This window comes from Bos taurus, chromosome 29 (genome assembly GCF_002263795.3).
Source record: "Bos taurus isolate L1 Dominette 01449 registration number 42190680 breed Hereford chromosome 29, ARS-UCD2.0, whole genome shotgun sequence".
NCBI lineage: Eukaryota > Metazoa > Chordata > Mammalia > Artiodactyla > Bovidae > Bos > Bos taurus.
The window spans coordinates 50,612,931-50,640,002 of record NC_037356.1 but is presented as its reverse complement, the minus strand read 5'-3'; the positions used below and the strand labels follow the sequence as shown (position 1 = coordinate 50,640,002).

Sequence of the window (27,072 nt, the reverse complement as noted above, 5' to 3'; positions counted from 1 at the left end):
AAGGGAGAACGGGCAGGGCAAGAGGCAGGTGCTGAGAAGGTTCCGGAAAGAACGCAATCCTGAAAGGAGGTAAAGGCGTTCAGGGAGCAAGTGTGCGGCAGGAAAGGGCCGGGGCGCTCCCCGGGGCAGGTGTGCAGGGACCACGGGGCACACGACGTGCGTGCGCGGATGTGCTGGGCAGAGGCAGGGCAGGTGTGCGCGGGGGACGAGACAGCAGGGCGGGCGCGCGGCAGGTGCGGGCAGGTGGGCGCGAACCGCGGGCGGCCGGCACTTGCCTGCGAAGGCGGCGGCCGCGGCGGCCTCGTCGGGGCCCGGCAGGGCCTCGGCGCCCATGTCCATGTGCCCGGGCTCGGCGGCCATCACCGCCACGGCCGTCACCCGCCGCGTCTCGCGCTCCGACTCCGAGTCTCCGTCCTCCTCCGAGTCCTCGTCCCTGCTGAGCACCGGCTCCTCCGCCTCGCCTCCCGCCGCGGCCGCGGCCGCCGCCGCCACAGCGGCCGCGGCCGCCACCGCCGCCGCCTCGGCCAGGCCCAGCTGCTTGGCGGCCGAGTCCGAGTCCTCCATCCGGACTCCGCCGAGCCCGCCCGAAGGCTCCGGCCGGGGCCGCCCGAAGGCCGGGACAGAGCCCGAAGCGCGCCGCCCGAGGAGGCCGCCCGAGCCGGGCCGAGCCGAGCCGAGCCTTCCAGAGGAGGGTCGCCCGAACCGAGCCGAGCTGAACCGAGCCGACCCGAGGCCGCCCGAGGCCGGCTGCCGAGCCGAGCCGGCGCCACCCGAACAGGAGCCGAACCGGCACGAAGCGGCCCGGTCGAGCCAAGCCGAGGCCTGCAGTCCAGAAACGACGAGGGCCGACTTGGGCCGAAGTGGGCCGAAGTGCGGAGCCGAGTCAGCCCGAATTGGTCCGAGGCCGCCCGAGGGTTTCCGAGCGACTCCGCGCCCGTCCTTCTCCGCGCTCAGGAGGCCGCGCCGGCGTGTCCTCAGCCGGCGAAGGCACCTACTGTGAAGCCGACTCTGCCGGCCTCCGACGCGGCGCGGCCCGGCCTAGAAACTCTTGCGCCACCGGCTCCGCCCGCCTAGGGAGCCGAGCCCGCCCGAGGAGGAGCCGAGAGGAGCCGAACGCTCCCGAGCCGGGATCCTCTCGCGTCTCGGCTCGCTTCCTCCTCCTGGCCGAAAGTGCCCGAGCGCTGTCGGACAGGCTAATCGGGCCTCGGCCACGGTTCGGAATCAAGTCCCGAAACGCGGCGCCGTCGAGCCCCTTCGGGAGCAGAAGCGAAAATGGCCGAAGGTATTCCGTTCGAGTCCCGCGCCGAGAGGCTGCCGGGATCGCGGCGGACTCGGCGGGCGGGGCGGGCAGGAGCGGGGCGGGGCCCGGGGGCAAGATGGCGGCCCCGCGGCGAGGTGAGCGGCTGGCGGCGCCTGAGGGGCGGGGGCGGGAGGTCCCGGAGGGCCCCCCGGGGGAGCGGTCCGCTTGGCTCGGTTCTTCCCGGTGCGGGGACACCTCGCGCGTGTTATTAACCAGTGGACTCAGCGTGTTCACTAGGTGAGGCCGCCGCCCGCAGAGCCGGCCCCGGGCCCGCGGCGGTGCGGTCCCGGCTCCCCCGGGCGACGCGCGGCGCCCCTCGACCCAGACGGGCGCCGCTGTGCTTCTCGGCCAGCAGCGAGCGGGACGGCTTGGTCTGAGGCCGGGAGGCGGGGGCTCCCCGGTTCGGCTCGGCCTGGCCCGGCGGCGCCCTTCGCCGGGGCCCGTGCGAAGTCCGGGCGGCCGGGGCGCTCGACCCGAGGGAAGAGCCGTTTCCGCACCGCCGTCGGGGCCCGGGGGTCTGGAGCGCCGAGCCCGCCGGCGGCGCTGTCCGCGCTCTGAGCGCCCGCCGGGCTTTCCGGCCGCGGAGTTCCAAAGCGCGGACTGGTGCCGGGCCGCCGGTCTGAAGTTTGCACGTTCTCATGCGGTGAAAATCGCGTTCCCACTAGGGCACGGTCCCTTCACACCCTTCCTGTGTCACCAAAGGGAGGACGTTTGTTCTCTTTGCTTCTGCATCCAACTTCTGACAAGTGGCTCAGACTGTGAAGACTCCGCTTGCAGTCGACCCGGGGTTCGATCCCTGGGTCGGGAAGATCCCCTGGAGAAGGGAATGGCAACCCACTCCAGTACTCTTGTCTGGAGAATCCTATGGACAGAGGAGCCTGGCGGGCTACAGTCTATGGGGTCACAAAAAGTCGGACACGACTGAGTGACTAACATGGACACCTGTTCACAGCCGCATTGTTATTGCAGTAGATCATTGACAAAAATGTGAAGTCCTAAAAGCCCGGGCTGTCTTGTCAGAATGAGCCTCTTTCTGTAGATCGAAAATTATTGGAACACCGTAGCTACCCTTGCCGTTCATTGTTTAAATCCCAAATAGCTGACGGGTTTTCTACAGCGTATTTTCCCTGAGCCCCACCATCTCAGTCTGTAACAATGATCAGGCGGCAGATCTGAAGGTCTGCAGCGCACTGTCAAGAGAAGGATCGGAAGAGAGGAAACTCCTGATTAGCGAGAAGTCCACCCAGATGGTGACAGGTAGTGAGGCCTCCGAGCTTCCCCGGGCTTGGCAAACAGTGCATCCGGCTTAGAGCCCACTCTTCCTGTATGGCCACGCGGGTTTTATTAATGATGGGGCTGGCACCCGCCTTGGCTCCCTGCACTCAGCACCTGCTGCTTCTCTGTCGCTCATGTCCCGTTCCAACCACTTAAGACCTCTACCCAAGTGAGACTCCCTAGAGGACCTCGGATCTGCCCAGGGAGCAGGGTCTAACCCTTTGATGTCCCCCAGAGCTCACTCAGGCCAAAGGTTTCTCTCTTGCCTGCTTGGGACTAAGGAGGATGTGGTGTGGGAGAGAGCACCATCCCACCTGCTGCTGGCAGATTCTGAGGCCCACACTCATCTCACGATGCAGGGAGAATGCATAACTGCTGTGTGGTGGGAAGGGGTGGAAAGAACTTGGATTGCTGGCTTAGAAAATGCTTATTTGGGGAGAGATTTAATTTTATGAATAAAATTCCAGAGAAAAGCAAATGTCTCTTATCAACAGCAAAGACCTGAATGAGAAAAGGTCTTCATCTGCACACGCGTGGCCAGGTGCAGAAGCCACAGGAGACAAGAAAGTTGCGGGTCTGGCTCCTCCCCGGCGATGGAGCAGATCCCTCTGTCCTGGCCTTTGGTGTTGAGCGTGCGTCCGGGCTTCACCTTGTCAGGACGCCCTGCCTCCCCGCCTTAGGTTCAGCACAGCAGGTGGTCAGATCCTCCTTGGAGGGATGACGGGTGCAGAGGTGTCGGAAAGGAGCCTCGCTGTGGGCCAGTGATGCTGGACAACAGAACAGGCCAAGACTTGGGGCCTCCCTGACTGGTTCCTTCTCTTCCAGGGAAAGCTTCCTCTACGGTGGTATCCTGCTGCTCTGTCCCCTGGCCCTCTGTCAGCCCAGGACCCAGGCCTCCACACAGGGCACCTGCAGTTGGCTCCTGGCTCCTGCTTTTTGCTCCTTTAAGCCCCACCACCACCTCTCTTGTGGGTTCTGAGTTGGGGGGGGGGGCATCCTCTGCCAGGTGGAGAGAGTTGACAGACCTCCTCCACCACTGCCTCCTGCTCAGCCCCGCGCTGCCAGCTGCCTGACTCCCACCCAGGAGGCACAGGAAACTGAAAACCCTCGCCTGGAACACTTAGAGAAATGACAAGTGTTTGGAGCTGAGCAAAGCTCTGGGCAAAAAATTTAACTGTCCCCCCGCCCCCATCCCTCAAAGAAAGACATTTTCTTTGAAGAAAATGAGGAAAAGTTATTTTCTGCTTTCAGTCTTATAACTGGGACCCAGATCAGGGTGATGCACTTGGGAAAGCCCAGGAAGCTGAGGCTTTCAGCCTACGGTCACCAGAGGTGTGCTGGGTCCTCAGGCGACAATGTCCCGGGAGGGAAGCCCAGCCCCGCCTCCCATCCCACAGGGGTCCTGCCAGGCGAGGCGGCACTGGAAGCCTGGCAGGGGCTGGTGGTCAGGTCTCCATGGCCACCCGCAGGGGCCTGGGCTGGACCTACCCACCTGCAGGGCCTCCGAACAGACGTCAGAGCCTCCTGTTGGCCTCCCTGGGGCGGGTGCCCTGGCAGGGCTGTCTGCTGGGCCTGAGAGTCCTTAACCGCTGGCCAGCTCTCGTCGCTCCCGCTGCAGATGCTGCTCTGTCTGAGTGGAACGTACTACGCCCTGTATTTCCTAGCTACGCTCCTGCTGCTCGTGTATAAAAGTGAGTCACGCGGAAAGAGGCAGCGCGAAGGTGTGGGCGCCCTGGCGCCTGTGACGAGACCTCTGCTCTGTTGCTGGTTTGTCTCCAGGTCAGGTTTTCACTTATCCTCACAGTTGCCTGGTCCTCGACCTGACTCTGCTGTTTCTGATGGGGATTCTGGAAGCGATTCGGTTATATTTCGGTGAGTTGACTGAAAACCATATAGTACTTGAGACACCGGCGTTGCTAGCTTCACATGGAACCTTTAAACATGCATCACTTTGTACCACAGTTGGTCTCCTAAGGCCCCACAGCGTAGAAGCCCTGATAGAACTGTGTCCCCCTCCCCGCTTCACAGCTCACTGCCAGCGCCCAGGCCTCCCCACTCCCGGTCGCAGGCACACAGACAAGCACATCTCTTAAAGGAGGTCACGCTGTGTGTTCCCCTCCTGCTCCAGAGCGGCGGATAGACGAGAACAGCGGGCACAGCTGGGGCCCCGAGCATGTGACGCGGGAGCGGGGTGGGTGAGAACGGCCTCTGCCCCCGCCCTGTCTCCCGGTGCCCCTCACCCCCGGGGCCCCTGGGGCATCTTCTGCGCCCCCACCTGGGGCGGCTGGAGGTGAGCGTCTTACGTGCCTGCCGCTGGGTTATGAGACGTGCAGCCGCTTCGTCTTCTTGTGAGTGTGTGTGACATCTTCCAGAATGACAGCGTAGAGGAAAACGGTTTTGGAGATTTTAAAGAAAATCCTCTCAGTCCATGTGGAATTAGGAAAAGCTGTCAGAAGACAGTTGGGATCACTTTCAGAAATCTAGACTGCTGCTGCCCCACCACTGCTGACCTGGAGACCCACAGCTGGGCCTCAGTGAGAGCACTTCCCCCCCCTGTGATGGTCACTCATGCGGGCACTCCTGTCCCCCGTGATGGTCACTCAGGAGGGTTTCAGTAGAGCACTCCCGTCCCCCTGATGGTCATCCAGAGCAGGGCCTCATGCGGGCACTCCTGTCCCCCGTGATGGTCACTCGGGGTCGCCCCCTGACACCCTCGGATGCCCCATGACAGTCAGAAACTGGCTCTGGTCTCACAGCTGCGCCACCAGGGCCCTCCCAGGCGCCCATGTCCAGAAGGCCCTGCCCGCCCATCACGTCTGTTCTGCTCTCCAGGGACCACAGGCAACCTGATGGAGGCTGAGGTGCCGCTGGCCGCCAGCCTGGTCCTCACCGTGGGCAGCGCCCTGCTGTCTGCCTACTTCCTGCTCTGGCAGACCCTGGTACTGCGTGCGGACTCGGCCCTCGGCGCCCCGCTCCTGGCACTCCACGGCCTGGAGGCCGTGCTGCAGGTGGTGGCCATTGCTGCCTTCGTCAGCTAGGTGAGCAGTGCCAGCCCCGTGGGACAGCCCTGGACAGGAGCCCTCCTCAGGGCAGGTGGTCCCCCGCTGTCCCCTCGAGCAGGAAGGGCATCTTTGTGCTCACCGGCCCCAGTGTTAGAGAGACTGTGTGTTTGCGGTGGGGTGTGCGTGGCAGAGGTGGGGCTGGGCACCAGGGCAGAAGGCCTGGGCACCAAGGCAGAAGGCTCTCTGCTCCCCCTGCAGCAGGGCAGCCTGGGGGTCCTGGGCTCTGCCTCCCACAGGAGGTACTCGCGGGCTGCCTAGTCCCCCTTTCCCCGGGGGTGCTGAGGAAAGGTGATCTGGACGCTGCAGACCTGCGGGAGCTGGCGGCAGCGTTCTCTGGGGATTTGTGCCATTCACAGATCCTCGGTGAATGTTCCCGGGAGGAATCTGAGCTGGTGTTTTCTAGTGACCTTCCTGCGTTTGTTTCAGTTGCACATCTTCTCTGTTTCGAATAACACTGTGTTTGAATATCTGGATATTTTTTCTTCGTTGTATCTTTAAAATAAAGGAACGTCTGTACCTCCCTGAACTGCCCCTGACTGAAGCCACCTGCCTCCAGGCTTCTCCCTCCACCCAGGTCAGGTCCATCAGGGCCCAGGCCCAGCAGCTCTGGAGCAGCACTCCGCCGGCCTGGGCCTCCTCGGGGCTGGCCTCAGAGAGGGGGGCCGAATTATCACCCCACTGGTCTTGTCCTCAGGGCCGAGTGGGCACGGGAGCGCCTCTCTGCCCCCTGACTCCTTGGGCTCAGCACCCGTGAGCACCTGTAACCCGAGGGCATGCGAGGCGCCCTCCTGTGGAGTCCCACCCCCTGCACCCCGCGTAGGCTCCGGAAGCCTCTGAGGATGCCACAGCCACTCCCTGTGGCAAGATGCCTGATGCCTTCCGGGTTTGCGACCCTCCTGAGGATCTGGGCCAGGCCCTAGACACCCCCATCAGTTTGGCCACAGGTCACTCCATGTTGGAGGTAGCCACAGGCAGTCTGGGACTCCAGGCTCCCAGCAGCATCCTTGAGGGGGTCAGTTCTGCTCTGAAGAGCAGAGGGTGCCCACCTCGGCAGCTCCCTTCTCCCGTTTTGCCTGTTCAGGCTCAGCCTCCAGGAAGAGCGGGCGAGGGCAGGCTTGCCTTCCCCTTGGGGTTGTCAGCAGATGGGGAGAATCAGGAAGCCAGGGCTCGCCAGGGCTCAGGGGCAGGGCTGGGCCGGAGGACGAAGCCACTCCCTGCACCCCTGTGCAAGCTAGCCTGGAACCCCAGGCCGTGGGCAGGGAGGTCCCCACAGTGTGGGAAGGGGCAGTGCCACCGACATTCCAGGACAGGTGCCTCCTCCCCCGGGGCTTCCTGGCAAGCTGCCCGGCTCTCCTCGACCCTGGGACTCCAACGCCCCACACACGCTTTCCTGCTTCCCCCACCCAGGAACAGTAGGAGAGCCCTGGGGGTGCCTGCCCTCCTCTTCACTTCCTCTTCACCCAGCTTGGTGGGCAGCAGCATCCTGGGGGGGGTCAGCTCAGGAGGAGGAAAGACAACTACCGGCAGAGCTTGCGGCCTGGCCTGAGGCCGGGGGTCGCTGCCTGTAGCGCCTTCACGCCGACTGCCCGGCCACTCAAGGACAGCCTGGGCCATAGGCATCCCAACCCCCGCCAAGGAACAACCCCACCCCTCACGGAGTGCCCACCTGGGCTGGGCAGCGTGCAGAAAGACTTTAGGAGGACGCCTCTCCACCCCCCCACCTGACCGGCTCAGGGCACAGGACTGCAGGGTCTCTGGCCAATGGCCCTATCTTGGAGACTGGCGCCCCCTCCAGACCAGAGGGGCACCCCGCGAAGAGAATGGGCCTCGGTCCCGAGGCTGGGGGCACCTAGCAGGGGCACGTCTGCCCTCCCCGGGGATCCGCAGGCAGCTCGGCCTGCCGGCAGGACGTCGAAACGTCAAGGTACGCCCTCCTGCGCACCCCTCTGCGAGGGACGGGCTCGCGGCCCCGCCCGCGCGCCCACCGGCGGCCCGGCTCTCCGGGCGGGGTTTGCGCAGGTAGGGCGTGTGTGGTGGGGGCACTGTCCCGGGGGCTCGTGGGGCGGGGCATTCGCGTGCCCCCGCCCCTGCCTAGGGCCAGCCCGCTCGAGGTGACTAACCTGCCGCTCAGGTTCCTCCCCGCGCCCCGCCCCGGCCCCTCCGCGCGCCCCTCCCTCCTTCCGAGCCAGGCACCGACAGACGGGCAGGCGGACGCGCGGACGAAGGGACCAGCGGACGGACGGCCAGGAGCGGGGCTGCGAGAAGAGCAGGTGAGCGCCCCGACCCCGCTCGGAGCCCGCACCGGCTCGGCGCTGGAGCGACGGACGGCGGGTCCCCGGGCCTCGGTTTCCCCAGGTGGCGGCACGACGCGGGGCTCCGCCTGGGTCTACAGGCCGGGCTGGGCCGCGCGGGGTCCGCGGGCTTTCCCTGGGCTGGCGGCCAGGAGCGGGGCCTGCGGCCTGGCCTGCCCCGTCTGGTTCTGGGGCGGCGCCGTGAGCTGGGGATGTTTGTAAGCCAGTGGCTTCTGAGTCAGACAGCCCCTCCCAACCTTGGGCTCAGTAGGAGGAAGCCCCTCCTCCAGTGAAGAAGGTGTTGAGGGGGTTCTCCTGCCCCTCAAAGGCCTCGGACCCCGCCCCCCGACCCGATGCCGGGCAGGCTGGGGGCTCCTTTGGGGCTGGCTTCCTGGGTGTGGGAGCCGGGGAGTGAGCCCCAGTCCAGGGTCAGGCACTCGGTCAAGTCTGGGGTGTGGGAGGTGGAGGGCAGGGGGAGCTGGGGGCCCCGCGGTGCGGCCCATGTGCCTCCAGTCTGGGTTGTGCTGGCCTGGCCTGGGCAGCCACTGTGTCTCAGGTGTCTGCCATGGCAGGGGAGGTCGGCGGGCAGGGCTCCCGGGCTTCTGAAGTGCCCACTGACCACCTGTGTCCCTGCCCCCACATAGTCAGCCCCAGCTCTGCTGGGAGGCAGGGCCTGGCGGGCGACTCCTCCGCCCTGGCCTCCGCTAGGGCAGCTGACCCCGGGACCCCTACTCTGCTCCAGCCTTGCCCATGGCAGCAGTGGCTCCTGCCCCGCCCAGCAGTACCCGCAGCGTCCAGACCTGGGCACAGCCCAGCCGGAGGGGCTCCCCCGTCCCAGGGCCCCACCTGGCTCCCTGGCCTCAAGCTGACTCCTCCCCAAGGTCACTCTTCTGGGAGCTGGAATTTGAACTTGGAGCTGGTCCCTCCGCCCTCCCTGCCCTGCTGGGGCCTCCTCCCCTCCAGGCCTGACCGGCACAATATGCGGTCATCCCTGTGCACCCGGAAAATGGCCACAGTGCAACCGAAGTGCAGCCTGCGGCCCTCAGGGCCAGTGCCGGCCCCACCCCAGCCGGCCGAAGCCCGTGCTCCCCACTCCCGCCCTGTAGGCAGCCCCTCCCCCAGCTGCTCCCCAGCCCAGATGCCAGCGCCTAGAATCACCTTCCTGGCCAGCCCTGAGCCCCCCACCCCACCCCAGGGAGTCAGAGAACAACCCAGGTGTCCGCCCACAGGCCTGGGTTTCACCCAGGGGTGTGTGTGTGTGTGTATTGGAGACACGTGCCCAGCACCCTCAGCTCAGCCCGCCAGGAGTCCCACTAAGCAAACACTCCGGTTCACCTACTGAGGTCAGAAGCATTCCGAACATTCTCCACAGACAGATGGGCAGAGGAATCTTGCCAAGTCCAGACCCTGGGGATGTGGGGCGGGGGGGTGACCTGAAGCCCCCAGTCCCTCAACCCTCTTGGGAGCTTCTCTGTAGGTAGAACCTGGTCAAGCCAGAAAGTCTTAGGCAGTCCCTGCCCTGGATGCCAGCACCCCTGGCTTGTGACCCGACCCTGCAGGCCCCTAACACTAAAGCCACAGATGGATGGTGTCACCGGTGACACCTGCTGGGTGCAAGTGTGGGCCCGGTGTCCCCACGGAGCACACAATCCCACAGGGCATGTCATTCTGGCCCAGGGATGCCAGGCTGTGCTTGGCACCCAGGGGTGGCTCTGTGCCCCTAGGCCCCTGCCTGCTTCGCCAGGCTCTCGCCTCAGCTCTGCTGCCTTGCCAGGCCCTGACCTGCCTCAGGACCTTTAAACTTGCTATTCCCTCTGCTTGGAAGGTGCCTGCTTCCCCTGAGGCCCCTGCAGAGCCCTGGGACATCTTCCTCAAAACTCTACCCCAGACAGCCTCTGGGGCTGGGGCTCCCCTGCTGGCACGCCCTGGGGGCCCCTGAGCACCAGCCGGGACGTGGAGCAGGACTGGGCCTGCTGTGTCCAGAAGGCTGGGCTCTGCTCCCTGAGGACCACCTGCCCAGGCACCCTGCGGAATCTGGCCAGGCCCTGGCCTGGGGAGTGGGGAGGAGGAGACCCAGGCCCCGCATGGGAGCGGCAGGGCCCCGGCCAGGTCCGGCCGAGGGGTCGCTTGATTCCCCTGTCCACTCAGGTGTGGGCCGGGCACCAAGCCCTGGACTCCGGCCACACTGAGGTCTGCCCTCTTCCCGCCAGCCACCGTCGAGGACACCATGAGCCAATCAGGGTCCGTGAGCTGTTGCCCGGGTGCCGCCAAGTGAGCCCCCGCCCCACCCGCCCACCCCTCAACACCTCCACCCGCCTAGCCATCCCAAGGGAGGGTGTGGCATGGCCCCACCCTCACCAACCCCTCCCCTGCAGTGGCAGCCTGGGCCGGCCTGACGGTGTGCCCAAGATGAGTGCGAAGGACCTGTTTGGTGAGTGAGGTGTAAGAACAGGAGGCTGGGGACAGCTCGGCAGGGCGGGGAGGGTCTCCCCTACGGCCCCCCCCAGGGCTGTGCCAGGCCCCCACCGGGGAAGGCAGATCAGCCTGGGCCCCCAGAGGAGGCCCCTGGGCCCAAACCAACCAACAGGTGCTCAGGCCCCGCCCCCAAACTCTGGCCACGGAACAGCCCTCCCGCAGTGGGCCGGTAAGGGGAGAGGCCTTAGGAATAATTCAGGGAGCATCAATATTGATTCTCTGCCCTCCTCTCTGCCACCCGATCCTCCGGAGGGGGGGTGCTGGGGCTCCTGCTGGGCTGAGTGCCAGGTGTCTGCTCCCGGAGGGCGGGGCCTGGCCAGCCCCCTCCCCAGCTCTGACCTTCCCCCAGTCATGCAGGCCCTGGGAAGCAAGGAGCCCTGGGAAGGGCAGGGAGATGGTCTCTGGCAGCTCTTGGAATCAGGGCAAGGCCTGGACGAGACCCCTCCCCAGGCAGGTGGGCCTGGGGCCTCCTCGGGGAGAGGCTGAGCCTCCTACACCCGCTCCAGGGCAGACCTGGGCACAGCCGTGCCTTCACCTCGCTGAGCTGGGGATCCCTCCTGTGGACAGAGGGAGCCCCAGGTTCTGCCAGGAGAGGCCACCCCCTATTCTGTGTGCCCACGTCCGTCCTGGTGGTCATGAGGGGCCCACAGGCAGCCTGCGCTCTGGCCTCCCCTCGGCCCTGCCCGGGTCCTGCCTGTTGGGCCGAATGACAGTGTCTCCTGTACAGAGCAGAGAAAGAAGTACTCCAACTCCAACGTCATCATGCACGAGACCTCCCAGTACCACGTCCAGGTGAGCCCCCCACCCCACAGGGCGCTCCTCTGCTCTGTACGCCCGAGTCCCCATGCCAGTAGGGAAACAGAGGCCCCGGGAGGCGTGGTCCGGCAGCAGGCCACATTCTGAGCTCCCAGCAAGTGGGGAGCCCCCCTCCTGTCCGGGGAGCTCCCAGTGTGAGAGGTGCAGGAGCCCTGGGGCTGCGTCAGGGAGAGGATGGACTCTGGGTGCCCCTGCAGCCCTCAGACGGAGGGCCCAGTCGGGAGGAAACTGTTCTCCTGGCCCCACAGCGGAGGCTGGAGCGGGAGGGTGGAGCCGTCAGACTCGCTTCTGAGCTCCTCCTGGGGGCCTTGACAGCCACTCCCATGGAGCTGGGAAAGATGGGCGACCACACCATCTGACAGCTCTAGACCAGCTGACAGCTCAGGAGGCCTTTGCTCCCGGGTCAGTTTTAATTCACACTTAGAACCCAGGAAACATGTTTTTTAAATGACCTTCCTGTTCCTGGCAGCTGGCAAGTTCCTGGTTCCTGGTCACTGTCCAAACCTGTAGGACAAGAGGGCTGGGAAAGGATGAGGAGGGAGGAAGGGGGGTACCTGGAGCAGGAAGGTGGGGGACCCCATAGCAGGAAGGTGGGGGGGACCCGGAGCAGGAAGGTGGGGGGACCCTGGAGCAGGAAGGTGAGAGTGGGGTCCTGGAACAGAAAGGTGGGGGAGTCCTGGAGCAGGAACGTGAGGGTGGGGTCCTGGAGCAGGAAGGTGGGAGATCCTGGAGCAGGAAGGTGGGGGGTCCTGGAGCAGGAACGTGAGGGTGGGGTCCTGGAGCAGGAAGGTGGGAGATCCTGGAGCAGGAAGGTGGGGGGTCCTGGAGCAGGAAGGTGGGGGGTCCTGGAGCAGGAAGGTGGGGGAACCCCAGAGCAGGAAGGTGGGGGGACCTTGGAGTAGGAAGGTGGGGGAGTCCTGGAGCAGGAAGGTGTGGGGGTCCTGGAGCAGGAAGGTGAGGGTGGGGTCCTAGAGCAGGAAGGTGGGGGATCCTGAAGCAGGAAGGTGAGGGTGGGGTCCTGGAGCAGGAAAGTGGGGGACCCTGGAGCAGGAAGGTGAGGGTGGGATCCTGGAGCAGGAAGGTGGGAGATCCTGGAGCAGAAAGGTGGGGGGTCCTGGAGGAGGAAGGTGGGGGAACCCCAGAGCAGGAAGGTGGGGGGACCCTGGAGCAGGAAGGTAGGGGGGTCCTGGAGCAGGAAGGTGGGGGGTCCTGGAGCAGGAAGGTGGGGGGACCTGGAACAGGAAGGTGGGGGGACCTGGAACAGGAAGGTGGGGGAGACCCTGGAGCAGGAAGGTAAATACTTTCCTCCCCAGAGAACCCTCCATGCCCCAGAAGCCATGGGAGTCACTGCTTTCTGAGCCTCAGCCTTCTTGTCTAGAGAGCGGGTCCACTGAGCCAAGGGGGTCCTGGGGCTCTTGCCCGGGGCTGTGCTGTGATCAGCCCCTTGTGCCAGCCTGCCCAGGAGGCCTCTGTTCAGCCAGCTCCTGCCTGCTGCTGGCTCAGCACCCAAGGCAGCCCTCCGCAGAGGGACTTTGCCCTCCTGGTGAGGAGCCACCTGGTCACTGGGGCCTCCCAGCCCTTCTCCTAGATTTTAGTCCAAACTAGCCTGTGAAGGCGGAGAAGGCAATGGAACCCCACTCCAGTACTCTTGCCTGGAAAATCCCATGGACGGAGGAGCCTGGTAGGCTGCAGTCCATGGGGTCGCTGAGGGTCGGACACGACTGAACAACTTCACTTTCACTTTTTATTTTTATGCATTGGAGAAGGAAATGGCAACCCACTCCAGTGTTCTTGCCTGGAGAATCCCAGCGACAGGGGAGCCTGGTGGGCTGCTGTCTATGGGGTCGCACAGAGTCGGACACTTAGCAGCAGCAGCAGAAGCCTGTGAAGGACCCCAGCTCAGGACACCTCTTCTGCCCACTCAGCAGCCAGCAGGGCTGAGGAAGTGGGTGATTTGTGGCCCCGCCTGCATTCCCTGGTGGTTCAGAAGTGAAAGAATCTGCCTGTAGGAGATGCGGGTCTATGGGTTCCATCCCTGGGTCAGGAAGATTCCCTAGAGAAGGAAATGTCAACCCGCTCCAGTATTCTTGCCTGGAAAATCCCACGGACAGAGGAGCCTAGTGGGCTATAGTCCATGGGGTTGCAAAGAGTCGGACACGACTTAGTGACTAAACCACCACCCAGATGAGGAAACTGAAGCTGAGAGAGGTGGTGACACGATCAGACCGACCCTGGCAATGGGAGGGGGCGCCCAAGGCTTGTGGATTTGTTTCTTTATTCCACACTAACACACTGTGTGGAGAAGGCAATGGCAACCCACTCCAGTGTTCTTGCCTGGAGAATCCCAGGGATGGGGGGAGTTGGTGGGCTGCCATCTGTTGGGTTGCGTAGAGTTGGACACGATTGAAGTGACTTAGCAGCAGCAGCAGCCTGTGAAGCTGGCCTCGGGGGTTGGAGCGTGAGGTTCTGCACCAGCGCGCCCAGGACACTGGACAGCTCTGTCCTTTGTGGCTGCAGCCGCCCCCACCCTCCATTCCTGCAGTTCCGCGTTTTTGAGAATCCTCTAAAACTGAATTCGTTAGAGTTTACGAGCATCTTTGCTCTTCTGCTTGGTAAACTTATTTCAAAGATGCTGTGTGTACGGAAGAGTTCTCCAGGTCCAAAGCCCCGCCTGGCCCCTGGACCTTCGTGGGGAGCTGCCTGTGTCCACATCAGATGTATGGGCTCCTTATTGAACAGTGGGGGGTCCTTCGCATTCAGCTAAAGGTGTATGGATAAGAAATACCTCCTCCCAGTCTGGCTTGTCAATGCACATGCATTAACTGTGTTGAAGCGGGTAGAAATGTTTAATTTTGATGACTTCCAGTCACATCCATTTTTTTCTTTCATGGTCGGGTTGCTTTGGGGAGCTTGAGAAGTCTTACTTGCTTCGGTCATTGCTTGACCCAAGGCTGTGAAAACGTCTTGCATTTTCTTCTAGATACTTTGTAGTGTGTGTGTGTGTGCTAAAGTCGCTTCAGTTATGTCCAACTCTTTGTGACCCCACGGGCTGAGATCTTCCCGATTCAGGGATCCAACCCAGGCCTCTCGCGTCTTCTGCACTGGCAGGCAGACTCTCCCACTAGCCCCACGTGGAAAGCCCCACTTTGTAGTCGAGGCTGTTACATTTAGGTCTGTGTTGCTGTTGCTCAGTCTCCAAGTCCCGTCTGACTCTTCGAGACCCAGGGACCACAGCACGCCAGGCTTCCCTGTCCCTCTCCATCTCCCGGAGTTTACCCAAGTTCGTATCCATTGCATTGGTGATGCCATCCAACCATCTCATCCTCTGCTGTCCCCTTCTCCTCCTGCCCACAGTCCTTCCCAGCAGCAGGGTCTTTTCCATTGAGTCAGTTCTTCACATCAGGTGGCCAGAGTATTGGAGCTTCAGCTTCTGTGTCAGTCCTTCCAATGAGTATTCAGGGTTGATTTCCTTTAAGATTGACTGGTTTGATCTCCGTGCTGTCCAAGGGACTCTCAAGAGTCTTCTCCAACACCACAGTTTGAAAGCATCAGTTCTTAGGTGCTCAGCCTTCTTTATGGTCCTGCTCTCACATCTGTACATGACTACTAGAAAGACCACAGCCTTGACCATACAGACATCGGCAAAATGATGTCTTTGCTTTTTAACACACTGCCTAGGTTTGTCATAGCTTTCTTGCCAAGGAGTAATCATCTTCTAGTTTCATGACTGCAGTCACCATCTGCAGTGATTTTAGAGCCCATGAAGAGGGATTCTGTCACCACTTCCACCTTTTAGAGCTATAATCCATTTTAAATTCATTTTTTGGTTTGAGACTCAAGGCTAACATTCCCTGTAGGGAAGTGCAGTTACAAGGAAGCTATTTTTTCTCCCTCATAATCACTTTGGCGCCTTTGTCAAAGATCGACTATTTGGGTCTGGATGGGTCTGTTCCTGGATTCTCTGTGCTTCATACAATTTTACCTCTTCCTAGCTTATTAACCATCTTGAAACCAGGCAATTTTGTTCTTTTTCTTTAAGGTTTTCTTCACTATTCTAAGTTCTTTGGGCTTGCATTTACATTTTAGAATCAAACTGTCCATTTTCACCCCTCCCCGCAGAAGCCTGCTAGAATTTTGATTTGCACTGAGTCAAGTCCAAGGATCAGTTTAGGGAGACTTAACATTGTGTCTTTCCCACCCATAAACATGGCGCCTCTTCACTTAAAGGTCTTCTCTAATTTCTCTCAGGCCTTTTTTGTGATTTTTTACTACAGAGGTCTCACAGCTCTTTGTTAAAACACTCCTTAGGTGTTTGATTTTTATATACTGTTATAAATTATATCATTTTTTAATTTAATTTTCCAGTTGTCTTGTAGCCTTTGTCTTGTACAATTGAATTTTGTAAAGTGATTGAGTATCCTAAGACTTCGCTGAACTCATCTATTTGTTTCAGGAACTGCTCGTGGATTCATTGGATTTTTTATGAGTCGTTTTGTCTGAAAATACAGTACTTAAGTTCTTAATTTTAACCATTTCGTCTTTCTTACTTTATTGCTCTTGCTAGAACCCTCAGGATAGTGCTCCACAATAATGATACTGGGCATCCTTGCCTGTGTCCAGTCTAGAAGAAAATACTCAGAATTCCCTGTTTTATAAGCTGCCTGTTTCTGTGGATAGCCTTTACGAGAATGGGAAAGTTCCTTTCCATTGTTTTGTTTGCTGAGAGTTTTTATCATGAAAGTTGTCAAATTTTATCAAGTGCTTCCTCAATTGAGATGTCCTTGCCATCCTGTTAATGTATGAATCGTGCTGGGTTTTTGGGTTTTTTGGCTGCGTTGGGTCTGCTGTGCTGCACATGGGCTTCCTCTCATTGTAATGCCTTCTCTCGTTGCAGAGCACGGGCTGAGGCACTCGGGTTCAGTAGTGGGGGCACATGGGCTTAGCTGCCCCTTGGTATGTGGGATCTTCCTGGAACAGGGATGCAACCTGTGTCCCCTGCTTTGGCAAGCAGGCTCTTAACTGGTTACCAGACCACTAGGAAGTCTTGAATCACTCTGTTTTTTTAAAATGTTGAACCAGCCTTGCATTTCTAGGATACATTTCATTTATTAATGGTTTATTATCTTTTTTATGTGTTGGCAAGACTAATTTGCTAATATTTTGTTAAGGATTTTTTGCACTTTTATTAGAACATTGGTCTATAGTTTTCTCTTCCTGCAAAGCCCTTAGTAGGTTTTGGTATCAGAATTATGTTGGCCTTATAAGATGAGTGGAGCGATGTTGCTGCTCCTCTCGTCCTCAGAAACAGTTAATGGAAGGTTGTGACTTCTTCCTTTAAGTATTTGTTAGGATTCACCTGTGAGGCCCTGAATATACAGTTTTCTTTCTGGCAAGGTTTCTTTTATTATGAATTCACTTTTGTGCCTGTACGATCTCTAGTTATGTCCCCTCCTTCCTTCTGGTTATTGATCATTTGTGTTTTCTCTATTTTTGTCTTGATCAGTCTTGCTAAGTGTTTATCAATTACATCAATCCTTTCAGAACCAGCCTTGGGCTTTGTTGATTTTTCTGTTTGTTTTACTAGTTTGTTGATTTCTGCTCTTAATTTCCTTCTTCCCACTTGCTCTGGTCTCCTTTTTTAACATTTATTTCTGCGGCTGTGATTCCCTTTTTCCCACTTGTTCTGGTTTCCTTTTTTTATTTTCGCGGCTGTGAGAGGCCTTAGCGACAGCATGTGGGGTCTTCCGTCTTCACTGAATCTGGTTCCCTGACCAGGGATTGAACACCCGCCCCTGCAGAGTCTTAGCCACTGGGCCACCAGGGAAGTCCCACAGGGTTTCATTTGGTTGTCATTTTCTAGTTTCTTAAGAAGAATGCTCAGACCATTGCTGTTGCCTTTGGTAACCATAGCTTGTTTCTGAAATCTGTGGGTCTGTTTCTGTTTTGTGAGTAAGCTCATTTGTATCGTATTTTAAAATTAGATTCCACATATGAGTGATGTGTGTTAGTCACTCAGTCGTGTCCGACTCTTCGAGGCCCCACGAACTGTACCCACCAGGTCCCTCAGTCCATGGAATTCTCCAGGCAAGAACACTGGAGTGTGTTGCCATTCCCTCCTCCAGAGGATCTTCCCGACCCAGAGACTGAACCCTGGTCTCCTTCGCAGGCAGGTTCTTTACCACTTGAGCTACAGGGAAGTCCTGTATGAGTGACATCATGAGACAGTTGTCTGCCTTACGTCACTGACTGTGATAATCTCTAACCCTGTCCACCTTGATGCAACTTGGAATATTTTCTACTTTTCCTTGTGACTTCTTTGGCCCATGGGTTGTTTAGATTTTTCTTCTTTTTAAGCATTTAACAATGTAAACATTTATGGGCGTGAGTTCCCTCTAGCGCTGCCTTTGCTACATCCCGTAAGTTTGGGTACATTTCCTGTCTGTTCTCCTCGGTCACCAGGTATTTTATTTTCCTGGTGATTGATTCCCTTTCACTCACTTGCTGTCTGGAAGTGTGTTGTTCAGTTTCCACACATGTGGACCCAGAGTAATTTAGAAAGATGTTGCTCAATTTCTGGTTAGCAGGTTTCACAGGTGAGTCTGGTATTGATTGCTGATTTAACCCTACTGTGTCAGAGGACACAGGCTGTGTCTTCAGGGGATCGGAACGCACGGGCGGTATGCTTGGTATGCTTAGCAGACAGACTGGCTGCCTGACAGTCTCGGCGTGTTTCTGCTCCCTCTCTAAGCTGCCCGTGGCCCTGTAGCCCAGCCTCTGAGTTGTGCGGGGAGCGGCCTCGCAGCTGCACATGTGCAGGCTGCCTGGGTGGAGACATGAGAGGGAAGCCCCTGGCCCGGCCCGGTGTCACCAACTCCTCCCGGAGCTGCCAGGCGAGGCCCCCTTTCTCCACATCTTAACTGGCCAGCGTCGCCCACAAGAGCAACCGAATGGGGGAAACTCATTCTTGAAGGAATAGTCTCATGAGGCTTCGATCTGCACTTCTGGTATTGAACGAGTCTGCATAAAAGTTTCCTCTTTTGTTTTTTGGCTGCACCATGTGGCTTGTGGGCTCTAAGTTCCCAGACCAGGGACTGGGTCCTCGGCGGTCAGAGCTCAGAGTCCTAACCAGTGGCCTGCCAGGGGCGTCCCCGGCAGATAATTTTCTAACCAAAGGGTTCCTCCATGTCTATTTCCCTGTAGACTCCCTGTCCATGCCTTGTGTCAGTTTTTCAATCGGGCCGTTAATCTTTTATACTTATTCACGTATGCTTTCATTATTTATTCATTTACTGTTGGTGTCCTTAATTATTAAACAAGACAGAGCTCTTAACAAAGCAAGAACTATCATTGTAATACAGATCAATCTTTTTCTATTTTAAAACATTAGTCTGCATCGCATCTATTATAGCTATTATTTTGTGTTTTCTCACTTTTTTAGAACTTTGTATGCGGTATTTTTTTCACAAGCAGAATGTTTTTTTAGGTCAAATTTATGGGTTTTGTCTTTTTATTTCCTTTTTTTATTTCCTTGTGGCCATGCTGCGTGGCACGTGGAATCCTAGCTCCCCAAGCAGGGATCGAACCTGTGGCCCCTGCAGCGGCAGCGCAGCCTTAGCCACAGGGAAGTCCTGATCTTCTGAGTATCTGGGTTTTCTTCCTGGCTTAGCAAAGTCCCCCAGGGGAGAAGCCTTTCTGAGGTTATGTGAAGTCACCCTTCACGCATCCAGTTCTGTGGCTAAGCCTTGCCTGCTTAAGAGTTTATGTCAGTTGTTCACCCAGCTGTCTCAGCACCATTTCCTGAATTCAGCAAAGGTTGGCACAGACACTCGGGGGCTCCTGGGAGGACAAGGCACCTGAGCCAGGCTTCCAGAGAGAGGAGGGGCTGGGCAGGGCTGGCCAGCCGGGGGCCCCTGTGGGCTGCTCACTCCCTCCCTACACGCTCACCGGGGCCTGCCGTGGGCCCGGCCCTGTCACGGGAGACAGCAGGCAGGCGGCAGAGAAGCGCGTGGTACCCCACGTAAATCAGAGGACGATAAACAAAAGGGCAGGTCAGGGAGGTGGTGACAGGGAGGCTGTGGCTGGGCAGTCAAGGAGGAAAGCGCCCCAGGAGCGTCTGGAAGGAAGAGTGAGTTGGGAGCAGCCAGGTGGGCAGAGACAGCAGGGGTGGAGGCCCCACCCGGCTGCAGGGGACCAGGGGGCCTGCATCCCCGAGCCACGGGCGGACGAGGCTGGGGGGGATGTATGCAGGGCTGCTAAGGGGTTCACCGGAGCCCGTCTGTGGCCTCCACAGACAGCCCCAAGGTGGGGCTTTGTCTCTTCAGACCCCCAGGTCAGGGCTGTTCCCCCTCAGACCCCCAGGGTTGGCGTGGCCCCCTCAGACCCCAAGGCACAGCCCCTTGGCCCTTGACACCAGGAGGGCTGCACCCAGGGTGACACCCTGCCCACCCGCCCAGCACCTGGCTACGTTCATCATGGACAAGAGTGAGGCCATCACGTCTGTGGAAGACGCCATCCGGAAGCTGGTGCAGCTGAGCTCCAAGGAGAAGATCTGGACACAGGAGATGCTGCTGCAGGTCAACGACCAGTCGCTGCGACTGCTGGATATGGAGTCGCAGGTACCTCGCGGGGAGGAGGGCGCGGGCTGGTCCTGCCAGGCGGGTGGCGGCAGTGACCCAGGCGCGCTGGGCCTGTCTGTGGGACCTGAAGGCGGAGGGCAGAGGGCAGGAGGACCCGGCCGGGCTGGAGTCAGGGGAGCCACGCCCACAGGGCCACGCCCCCCTCGCCAGAGCCCTCCGGGGCTGGACCGAGGCGGGCGAGCGGTGTGGACCTTGCCGGTGCCGGCCGCGTCTTTGCGCCGGTCCCTTCTGGCCCGTGTCTGTGGCGTGAAGGCCACAGGCCTGGCCAGTCAGCCCGTGTCCGTGGCGCCCCCTCCCTGGGCCCGCCCCCGTGAGCCGGTCCCGGCCTCCTGTCCCCCAGGAGGAGCTGGAGAACTTCCCTCTGCCCAGCGTGCGGCACAGCCAGACGGTGCTCAACCAGCTGCGCTACCCGTCCGTGCTGCTGCTCGTGTGCCAGGACGCGGACCAGAGCAAGCCCGACGTCCACTTCTTCCACTGCGACGAGGTGGAGGTAGGCGGGCGGCCGTGGGCTCGCGGGGAGGGGGCCCGCGTCCGGCCTCAGAGCCGGCCTGACGCCCCCCGCCCCCACCCCGCAGGCGGAGCTCGTGCAGGAGGACATCGAGAGCGCGCTGGCTGACTGCCGCCTGGGCAAGAAGATGCGGCCGCAGACCCTCAAGTAGGGGCTCGGGGGACTGGGGCGGCGGGCCTGGGCGGGGCTGCACCGGGCTGAGCCGCCCCTCGTCCGCCTCAGGGGCCACATGGAGAAGATCCGGCAGCGGCGGTCGATCCTGCCCGCGGCCCCGGGCCCGGCCCCCATCCCCTTCCAGCGCTTCGGCGGGGACTCCCCTTCCACCAAGAACCGAGTGGGCCTGCTGACGCCGCTGGGAGAGCTAGGTGGGCCCCGCGGGGCGGGGCTGGGGGCGGCAGCAGAGGGGGGCGGCGGGCCGGTCAGCCGCAGCTCTGCCCCCTGCAGGCCTCCGCCGCCGCGAGTCGCTGGAGGAGGAGCCGCGGGCCGCGCTGGCGCAGAGGATTGAGAAGGAGACGGTGGGTCTCGCGCGGGGCGCCCCAGGCACTCCGGGCCCCTCGACCAGCCCCCCAACCACACCCTCCCCCGGCCCGGGGGCCAAGAGGCAGCAGGTGGGGGTGTCTGCGGCGGGTCGGGCCGCCTGAGGTTGACCCCTGCCCTAATCTGACCCCAGCAAATCCTCAACTGCGCCCTGGACGACATTGAGTGGTTCGTGGCGCGGCTGCAGAAGGCGGCGGAGGCCTTCAAGCAGCTGAACCAGCGCAAAAAGGGAAAGAAGAAGGGGAAGAAGGGGCCGGCAGGTGCGGGGCCGGGGCGGGCGCGGGGGCGGGGCGGGGGGCAGAGTGACCCCTGAGCGGGGAAGGTGCGGCCGAGCTGGCGGGCAGCCTCAGGCTGAGGCCAGACCCACCGGGCACGGCGACAGCGGGCCAGCCAGGCTAACGTCCGGCCCCCGTCCAGAGGGCGTCCTCACGCTACGGGCGCGGCCCCCCTCGGAGGCTGAGTTTGTGGACTGTTTCCAGAAGACTAAACTGGCCTTCAACCTGCTGGTGAGGGCAAGGACCGCCCCGTCCCGCCGAGCTGACGTGGGGAATGGGGCCCCGCTTGCGCGCGGTGCCACCTCCCCCCACATCCGTGTGCCCGCTCCCCTCACCACCCGTGTGCCCGCGCCCCTCCGCCCCACCCGTGTGTCCGCTCCCCTCCCCCCGACCCGCGCGTCTGCTCCCCTCCCCCACCCGTGTGCCCGCTCCCCTCCCCCAGGCCAAGCTGCAGAAGCACATCGAGAATCCCAGCGCGGCTGAGCTGGTGCACTTCCTCTTCGGACCTCTGGACCTGGTGCCTGGGGCTGGGGGAAGCGGGGACCTGGGGGCTTGCTGGTGACTGGGAGAAGCAGGTGCCCACGTTGGGCAGTTGGCTGGGGCTGGCATCCACGCTCAGAGCTGCAGACACAGTGGGCCAGCCTGTAGCGCTGCGGGGGATAAAGGGGTTGGGAGATGAGGGTAGGGGAGTGGGGGAGGTGTTGGGGAGGGGGGAATCGGCCAGCAGCCCCCTCTGACCCATGCTGTGCCCCCCAGATCGTCAGCACTTGCGGTGGCCCGAACATCGCTCGCTCTGTGTCCAGGCCCCTGCTGTCCCGCGACGCTGTGGGCTTCCTGCGTGGCCACCTGGTCCCCAAGGAGATGGCACTGTGGGAATCCCTGGGGGAGACCTGGACACGCCCCCGGTAGGGCAGCTGCACGGGGCACACCAGGATGGGGTCCTGAGCGGGGTTGGCTCGGTCAGCGGGCGCAGCTCACCCCAGGCCCTTCCGCCCCAGCTCTGAGTGGCCACGGGAGCCGCAGGCGCCCCCATACGTGCCCAGGTTCCACAGTGGCTGGGAGCCACCCCTGGACGTGCTGCAGGAGGCCCCCTGGGAGGTGGAGGGGCTGGCAGCTCCCGGCGACGAGGTCAGAGCTCCTGCAGCCCCTTCCGACCCCACCTCCGCCCTCCGCTCACTGCCCGCCCTCCTGGCTCAGCCCCTGCTGCACACCAAACCTAGGCGCCTCCTTCCCCACAGCCGGCTCCGGTGAGCCGACCGTCCTTTAGAAACTCCCCGAAGCACGGCCTGGTACCGGAGCCCACGCCCCCAGGAGACGTCCTCCCCCAGGTCAGCTCCCAGCACACTCACAGGTAAGCTCCCCTCAGGGTGAGGGGGGGCGCCGCTCATCCCTCCAGTCACCGAGGCTCTGCTGTGGGCCGCATCACCGATTCAGTGGACATGAGTCTGAGCAGCCTGGGGGATAGTGAAGGGCAGGGAAGCCCGGCGTGCTGCAGTTCACAGACTGGACGACTGCGGTGGCTTCACTGCCACCAGATGGCGGCCGGAGGCGTGTTCCGACCGCCAGCCTTTTCCGCACTGGAGCAGCGTTTCCTTTCACCTCTGTTGTGTGCAGTTGAGAAAACGTGGAAAGCACGTGTAAATCCACTACCTGATGTCACCTTTCCCGTGTGTCCACGTTTATGCTTTAGAAACTTGTAGAAGCGTACTAAACCGCTGGACTTAAGTGGTCTCGCCGATCCCAGTCACCCAGTCGGGGCTGATTTAGACCCAGCCTCAGAGCCCCAGGAGGAGGCTTAGGGTCCCCACGGGGACAGCCTTCCTCCCCACTCCATACGCGTTTCCATGGACCACATCTCCCAGCCCCAGGGCCTCGGGGAGTCCCCGTCCTTCCTCCCCTCCTCTCCTCCTCTGTTCTCAGTCCTGGTCTGGACTTGTGTGGGGAGCACCTTACCTCCCAGACCCCAGGATTCAGTCTCAGGAAGGGAGGAGCTGGAATCCATGTTTAGACAAGTGTGCCCCTCCTTCCACCCCACATCAGCAGCCTGATGCCCCTGGTCCCTGGCCTAGGGTCACCTTTAAGAAACATTTTCATCCTTTGATCTCCAGCCTCTGGCTGGTCCACCCGAGCCCATCCTGACACACCCCCAGCCAGGGCCCCAGGAGCCACCGCAGCCCCACCCCCCGCGTGCCCGGGTCCTGAGCCCACACCATGTGAGTGGTGCCCTTGTGCCCTAGCAGCAGGCTGTCCAGGAGTGATGGCCCAGCACCGGTGACAGGCGCAGGCCTGCTCCTTCCCGGGGCTGGGACACCCCGTGTGGTGCATGTCCGTGCGCTGTCTGTAGCGCCAGAGGGGCTGTGGCTCTGAAAGCTTCTGCCCGGCCCCCGATGGTCAGCTGACGCTGTGTCCCCTGGGAGCTGGACCTGGAGACTCCTGAGGGGGCCTGGGCTGGGGCGGGCCTTGCTGTGCCCACAGGCCCCCGCGTGCCACCCGCCTCTGCTGCCCCCCCCCCACGCAGGGGGCCCCAGACGCAACGGGGCTGTCACAGTTTCCAGCCCAGCTGACAGCCGCAGCCTCTGCGCCGCAGACAGGAGGCAGCCACGCACCTGGGAAGCTGTGCCCGGCCCGGCCCCAGGCCGAGGAGAGACCCCAGCCCAGTGCAGGGCCTCAGTCCCTCCTGTCCCACACAGAGGCTACGAGTCTGTGCCAGCCATGGCCAAGTACGTCAAGGTCCTCTATGACTTCACGGCCCGCAACGCCAACGAGCTGTCAGTACTCAGGGACGAGGTCCTGGAGGTGAGTGGGGGCTACGGGGGGGTGTCGCAGAAAAGGCGTCTGCCTGGCCCTGGGGCTCCACTCTGGGTCCTCAGCCTGGCACCCCCAGCACAGCCTGGCTGATCCCCCTTGGGGATCTCAGAGGGGTGTCAAGGGCCCCTGAGCTGGGCAGGACTCAGGAAAAAGGAGGACTCTCCCTGTGCTGGGTGAGGAACCCCCCAACCCAGCAGAGCCTTGTCATTCACATCTACCCGGGAGCCCCCTCAAGGCACTTCCCATATTTCGTGCCAGTCCTGAATCCAGGCCACCCACTAAAAAGTGGAGCGGCTCGCGGGCGGGAGTGATCTATATCCACAGTCAGGCTAGAGGCTCAGGACACCCCAGGGGGACTGGGAACAGGCTGGGAGGCCGGGGGCCAGGATGTGGTCATCATCATGGGACTGGGCGTGGGCTGGCTCAGAGGGGACTGCAGAACCCTCTCTGGCCCGTTGGTAAAGAGGGGCTCCCCCTGGTGGTCCCCGAAGCCCACACTGGTCCCCGTTGCTTGGGCGGGGGCGGGGAGCTGTGGACCAGGGCGATGGCGGGAGGCGATGGCGGGATGCGATGGCGGGATGCGATGGCGGGATGCGGGGCTGCAGGTGCTGGAGGACGGTCACCAGTGGTGGAAGCTTCGGAATCGCAGCGGCCAGGCAGGCTACGTGCCGGGCAACATCCTGGCAGAGACCCGGCTGGAGGACGTCCCCCAGGAGCAGGTGAGGGGAGGTCTGCCCCGTCCCACTACAGGTCGGCAGGGGCGGGGCGAGGTCGCGAAAGACCCAGCTCGGACCCTCCCTGCGGGGACTGATGAAAGCTCCTGGGTCTGGGCCAAGGCTGGGAAGGTGGGGGTTCCGAGCAGGTCCTGGGGGTGGGGGGAGGAACGGGGAGTGGGGGGAGAGGGCTGGGGAGGGATGCCGAGCTGACCTAACGGCGTCCCCACCCCGTGCTCTGCCCCCCCTCCCCCTGCAGGGAGTGAAATACTGGGGTCCTGCCAGCCCAACCCACAAGCTGCCCCCCAGCTTCGCCGGAAACAAAGACGGTGAGGGATGGGGCCCCTGGACCCCAGCGGCCCGCACCCCGTCGGGAGGCGGCAGGGGAGGGGAGCCCTCGTCCCGGCTGCGCGGGTCTGAGCCCCTGACACCCGCAGAGCTGATGCAGCACATGGATGAGGTCAACGACGAGCTGGTGAAGAAGATCAGCAACATCCGGGCGCAGCCGGCGCGGCCCTTCCGGGCGGAGCGCAGCCAGCCGGCGCCCCCGCCGCTCACCCACGCGTCCGGGCCCCGCGAGGTCCGCGCCTGGCTGGAGGCCAAGGCCTTCAGCGCGCGGTGAGCGGGGGTGGGGTGAGCGGTGGGGCGAGGTCCGCGCCGGGAGGGAGGCCCAGGCCTGCGGCGCGCGGCGCGCGGGGTCGGGGCCGCGCTCACGCTGGCGCTCGCCCCGCAGGGTCGTGGAGCACCTGGGCGTCCTGACCGGCCCACAGCTCTTCTCTCTCAACAAGGACGAGCTGCGGAAGGTGTGCGGGGAGGAGGGCGCCCGCGTGTACAGCCAGCTCACCGTGCAGAAGGCCTTCCTGGAGGTGAGCCGGTCCGCCCCGCGGTGCCGGGACGGCGGCTGGCGGGACCCTGACCGACGTCCCCTCTCCCCCAGAAGCAGCAGGGTGGGTCGGAGCTGGAGGAGCTCATGAGCAAGTTCCATTCCAAGACCCAGAGGCGCGCAGAGGAGGACAGTTAGGCCTGCGGCTGGGGACGCGCCCCGCGGCTGGAGTGTTATTTTTGTTCGCGGACGTGTTTCGGACCCAGGACTCGGATGGACAGTCACGCTGGCTGGGGCCCCTGGGGCCTGACCTCGGCTCGGCGCTGCCCCCGCGCACGCCCCCCGGGCCGCCCCCACACTCACTGCAGCCAAACTTGCCGCGAGGCGGTGCCAGCTCCTCCTCCGCCTGCCCCCTGATCCCGGAGCGCCGCCTGTACCCTCTGTTCCCGAGGCCGAGGCCGCAGGAACCCTCAGAGCCGTCAGGGACCTTTCCTCAGGCCTCGCCCCCGCACTCCACCCCCCCAAAGGCCGGCTGCGGGCCGAGGGCAGCAGACCTCAGCCACCCCGCTGCCCTTGGCTCTGAGCTGGCCAGGCTGGTGCCCCTTGAGGGCCTAGATTGCCTCAGCACCCACCCAGTGCTCTGCTCTCCTGGGGTGGCCTGGGGGGCTCCCCCCAGGAGTGGGGTGTGCCTGGGGCACTCCTTCACCGCCTGGAGGATTGAGGACGGACTGAACCCCATTCACCAGAGGACTGGCCCTGGGAACGCCTCAACGCCCCACACCTGTCCCCAGCGGGCCAGCCCCCCCCCCCCCCCCACGCCTGTCCCCAGCCCTCCGCGTAGCTCAGGCGCTCAGAGCTTCCTCTGACCCGGTCTTAGGCCTGCTCCGCCTGGCCTGCTGTGCAGTGGGAGGTGAGTCTCAGAGCCCTGGACTCTGCGGTCACACCCCGAGGAGGAGAGGTGACCAAGGCTCGGGATCCACGCCATTAAACCACTTCAGTCTCCCAGCAGCCCCGTGTCTGTGTCTTGGAGATGCGCTGGGGTCGCTGTGGGTTCTGGAGCCCCCCTGGGATTGCACGTTTGGAAGAATTGCTGGGCAGAGGCAGGCAGTGGCCAGGCCGGGCTGGGGACGTTCCCTTGAGGCTGCTCACCCCTCGACACCCGGGCGAGAGGGCCCAGAGGACACTCCTGAGAGCTGTGGCTGTGCGCCCACTGCAGGGCCGTGGCTCTCCCAGCCCCGAGGTCCGGAAGGCCGGATGGGAGCGGGGGAGCAGGTCTGTCAAACCTCCAACAGGGACGGGGCGTGAGTCACGGGGTCAAGATCGAAACTAGAAACTAGACTCGGAGGGTGAGCCCCAAGCCACGGGAGGGGCCCCAGAGAGGGCGTGGGGCCTGCGGGGCGGGGCAGGCAGCCGGCGAGGGTGGGGCCGATGCAGGGACTGGGGGCCCTGAAGGCAGGGGTCAGGGGCGTGCAAGGGGCGCCTGGCCGGCGGCGAGACCACACCAGGCCCACCCTCGGCGACGGCCTGTGGTGCCCTCTGCTGGCCATTGTGCG

General features: G+C 62.2%; 3 protein-coding genes and 1 long non-coding RNA gene across 17 annotated transcripts in view; 2 read left to right on the top strand and 2 right to left on the bottom strand.

Annotated features, from left to right (window-relative positions):
* Positions 1-652, bottom strand: part of DEAF1 (DEAF1 transcription factor) — a 28,290-nt gene extending 27,638 nt beyond the window's left edge. Inside the window, exon 1 of the mRNA XM_024987619.2 lies at positions 276-652. Coding sequence (XP_024843387.1) covers positions 276-564 — 289 coding nt within the window. The 5' untranslated portion in view covers positions 565-652. The remainder of the gene's footprint in view (positions 1-275) is intronic.
* Positions 653-1,132: 480 nt separating this feature from the next.
* Positions 1,133-7,394, top strand: TMEM80 (transmembrane protein 80). 10 transcript variants are annotated; one of them, XM_059883005.1, is made up of 6 exons: positions 1,348-1,395; positions 3,401-3,420; positions 4,173-4,266; positions 4,355-4,447; positions 5,408-5,613; positions 6,143-7,394. In XM_059883005.1, the coding sequence occupies exons 1-5, from the start codon at positions 1,377-1,379 to the stop codon at positions 5,611-5,613; spliced, it is 432 nt and encodes a 143-aa protein (XP_059738988.1). In that variant the 5' UTR covers positions 1,348-1,376; the 3' UTR covers positions 6,143-7,394. The 10 variants fall into 10 exon arrangements, with proteins under 10 accessions (XP_015316851.1, XP_059738990.1, XP_059738988.1 ...); XM_015461364.3 differs by adding an exon at positions 2,418-2,557 and having other exon boundaries at positions 5,408-6,163; NM_001080312.2 differs by lacking the exon at positions 6,143-7,394 and adding an exon at positions 5,994-6,108 and having other exon boundaries at positions 1,375-1,395.
* A 440-nt stretch (positions 7,395-7,834) lies between these two features.
* Positions 7,835-26,527, top strand: EPS8L2 (EPS8 like 2). 5 transcript variants are annotated; one of them, XM_059883186.1, is made up of 21 exons: positions 7,835-7,907; positions 10,139-10,169; positions 10,304-10,359; positions 11,131-11,195; positions 19,673-19,834; positions 20,196-20,345; positions 20,431-20,510; positions 20,586-20,728; positions 20,808-20,878; positions 21,034-21,160; positions 21,318-21,406; positions 21,618-21,692; positions 21,932-22,080; positions 22,174-22,303; positions 22,414-22,526; positions 23,866-23,971; positions 24,589-24,702; positions 24,956-25,025; positions 25,134-25,314; positions 25,430-25,562; positions 25,634-26,527. In XM_059883186.1, exons 2-21 carry the CDS (start codon positions 10,156-10,158, stop codon positions 25,715-25,717), a joined length of 2,112 nt encoding a protein of 703 aa, XP_059739169.1. In that variant the 5' UTR covers positions 7,835-7,907; positions 10,139-10,155; the 3' UTR covers positions 25,718-26,527. The 5 variants fall into 5 exon arrangements, with proteins under 5 accessions (XP_059739169.1, XP_059739168.1, XP_059739167.1 ...); XM_059883185.1 differs by having other exon boundaries at positions 10,139-10,199; XM_059883184.1 differs by having other exon boundaries at positions 10,077-10,169.
* Positions 18,709-19,658, bottom strand: LOC112444919 (uncharacterized). Its single transcript, XR_003033325.2, has 2 exons — positions 19,164-19,658; positions 18,709-19,055 (listed from the first exon to the last, which is right to left on the bottom strand). It is a non-coding gene; the product is annotated as an uncharacterized lncRNA (long non-coding RNA).
* Positions 26,528-27,072: the final 545 nt, after the last annotated feature.

Coding starts and splice junctions, on each gene's coding strand:
- EPS8L2 (XM_059883185.1), top strand. CDS start 10,156: ATGAGCCAATCAGGGTCCGTGAGCTGTTGCCCGGGTGCCGCCAA. Junction 10,360..11,130: donor GAGTGCGAAGGACCTGTTTG/GTGAGTGAGGTG, acceptor TCTCCTGTACAG/AGCAGAGAAAGAAGTACTCC. Junction 21,161..21,317: donor GGGGAAGAAGGGGCCGGCAG/GTGCGGGGCCGG, acceptor GCCCCCGTCCAG/AGGGCGTCCTCACGCTACGG.
- TMEM80 (XM_059883005.1), top strand. Junction 3,421..4,172: donor GGAAAGCTTCCTCTACGGTG/GTATCCTGCTGC, acceptor ACCGCTGGCCAG/CTCTCGTCGCTCCCGCTGCA. Junction 4,267..4,354: donor CCTGCTGCTCGTGTATAAAA/GTGAGTCACGCG, acceptor GTTTGTCTCCAG/GTCAGGTTTTCACTTATCCT.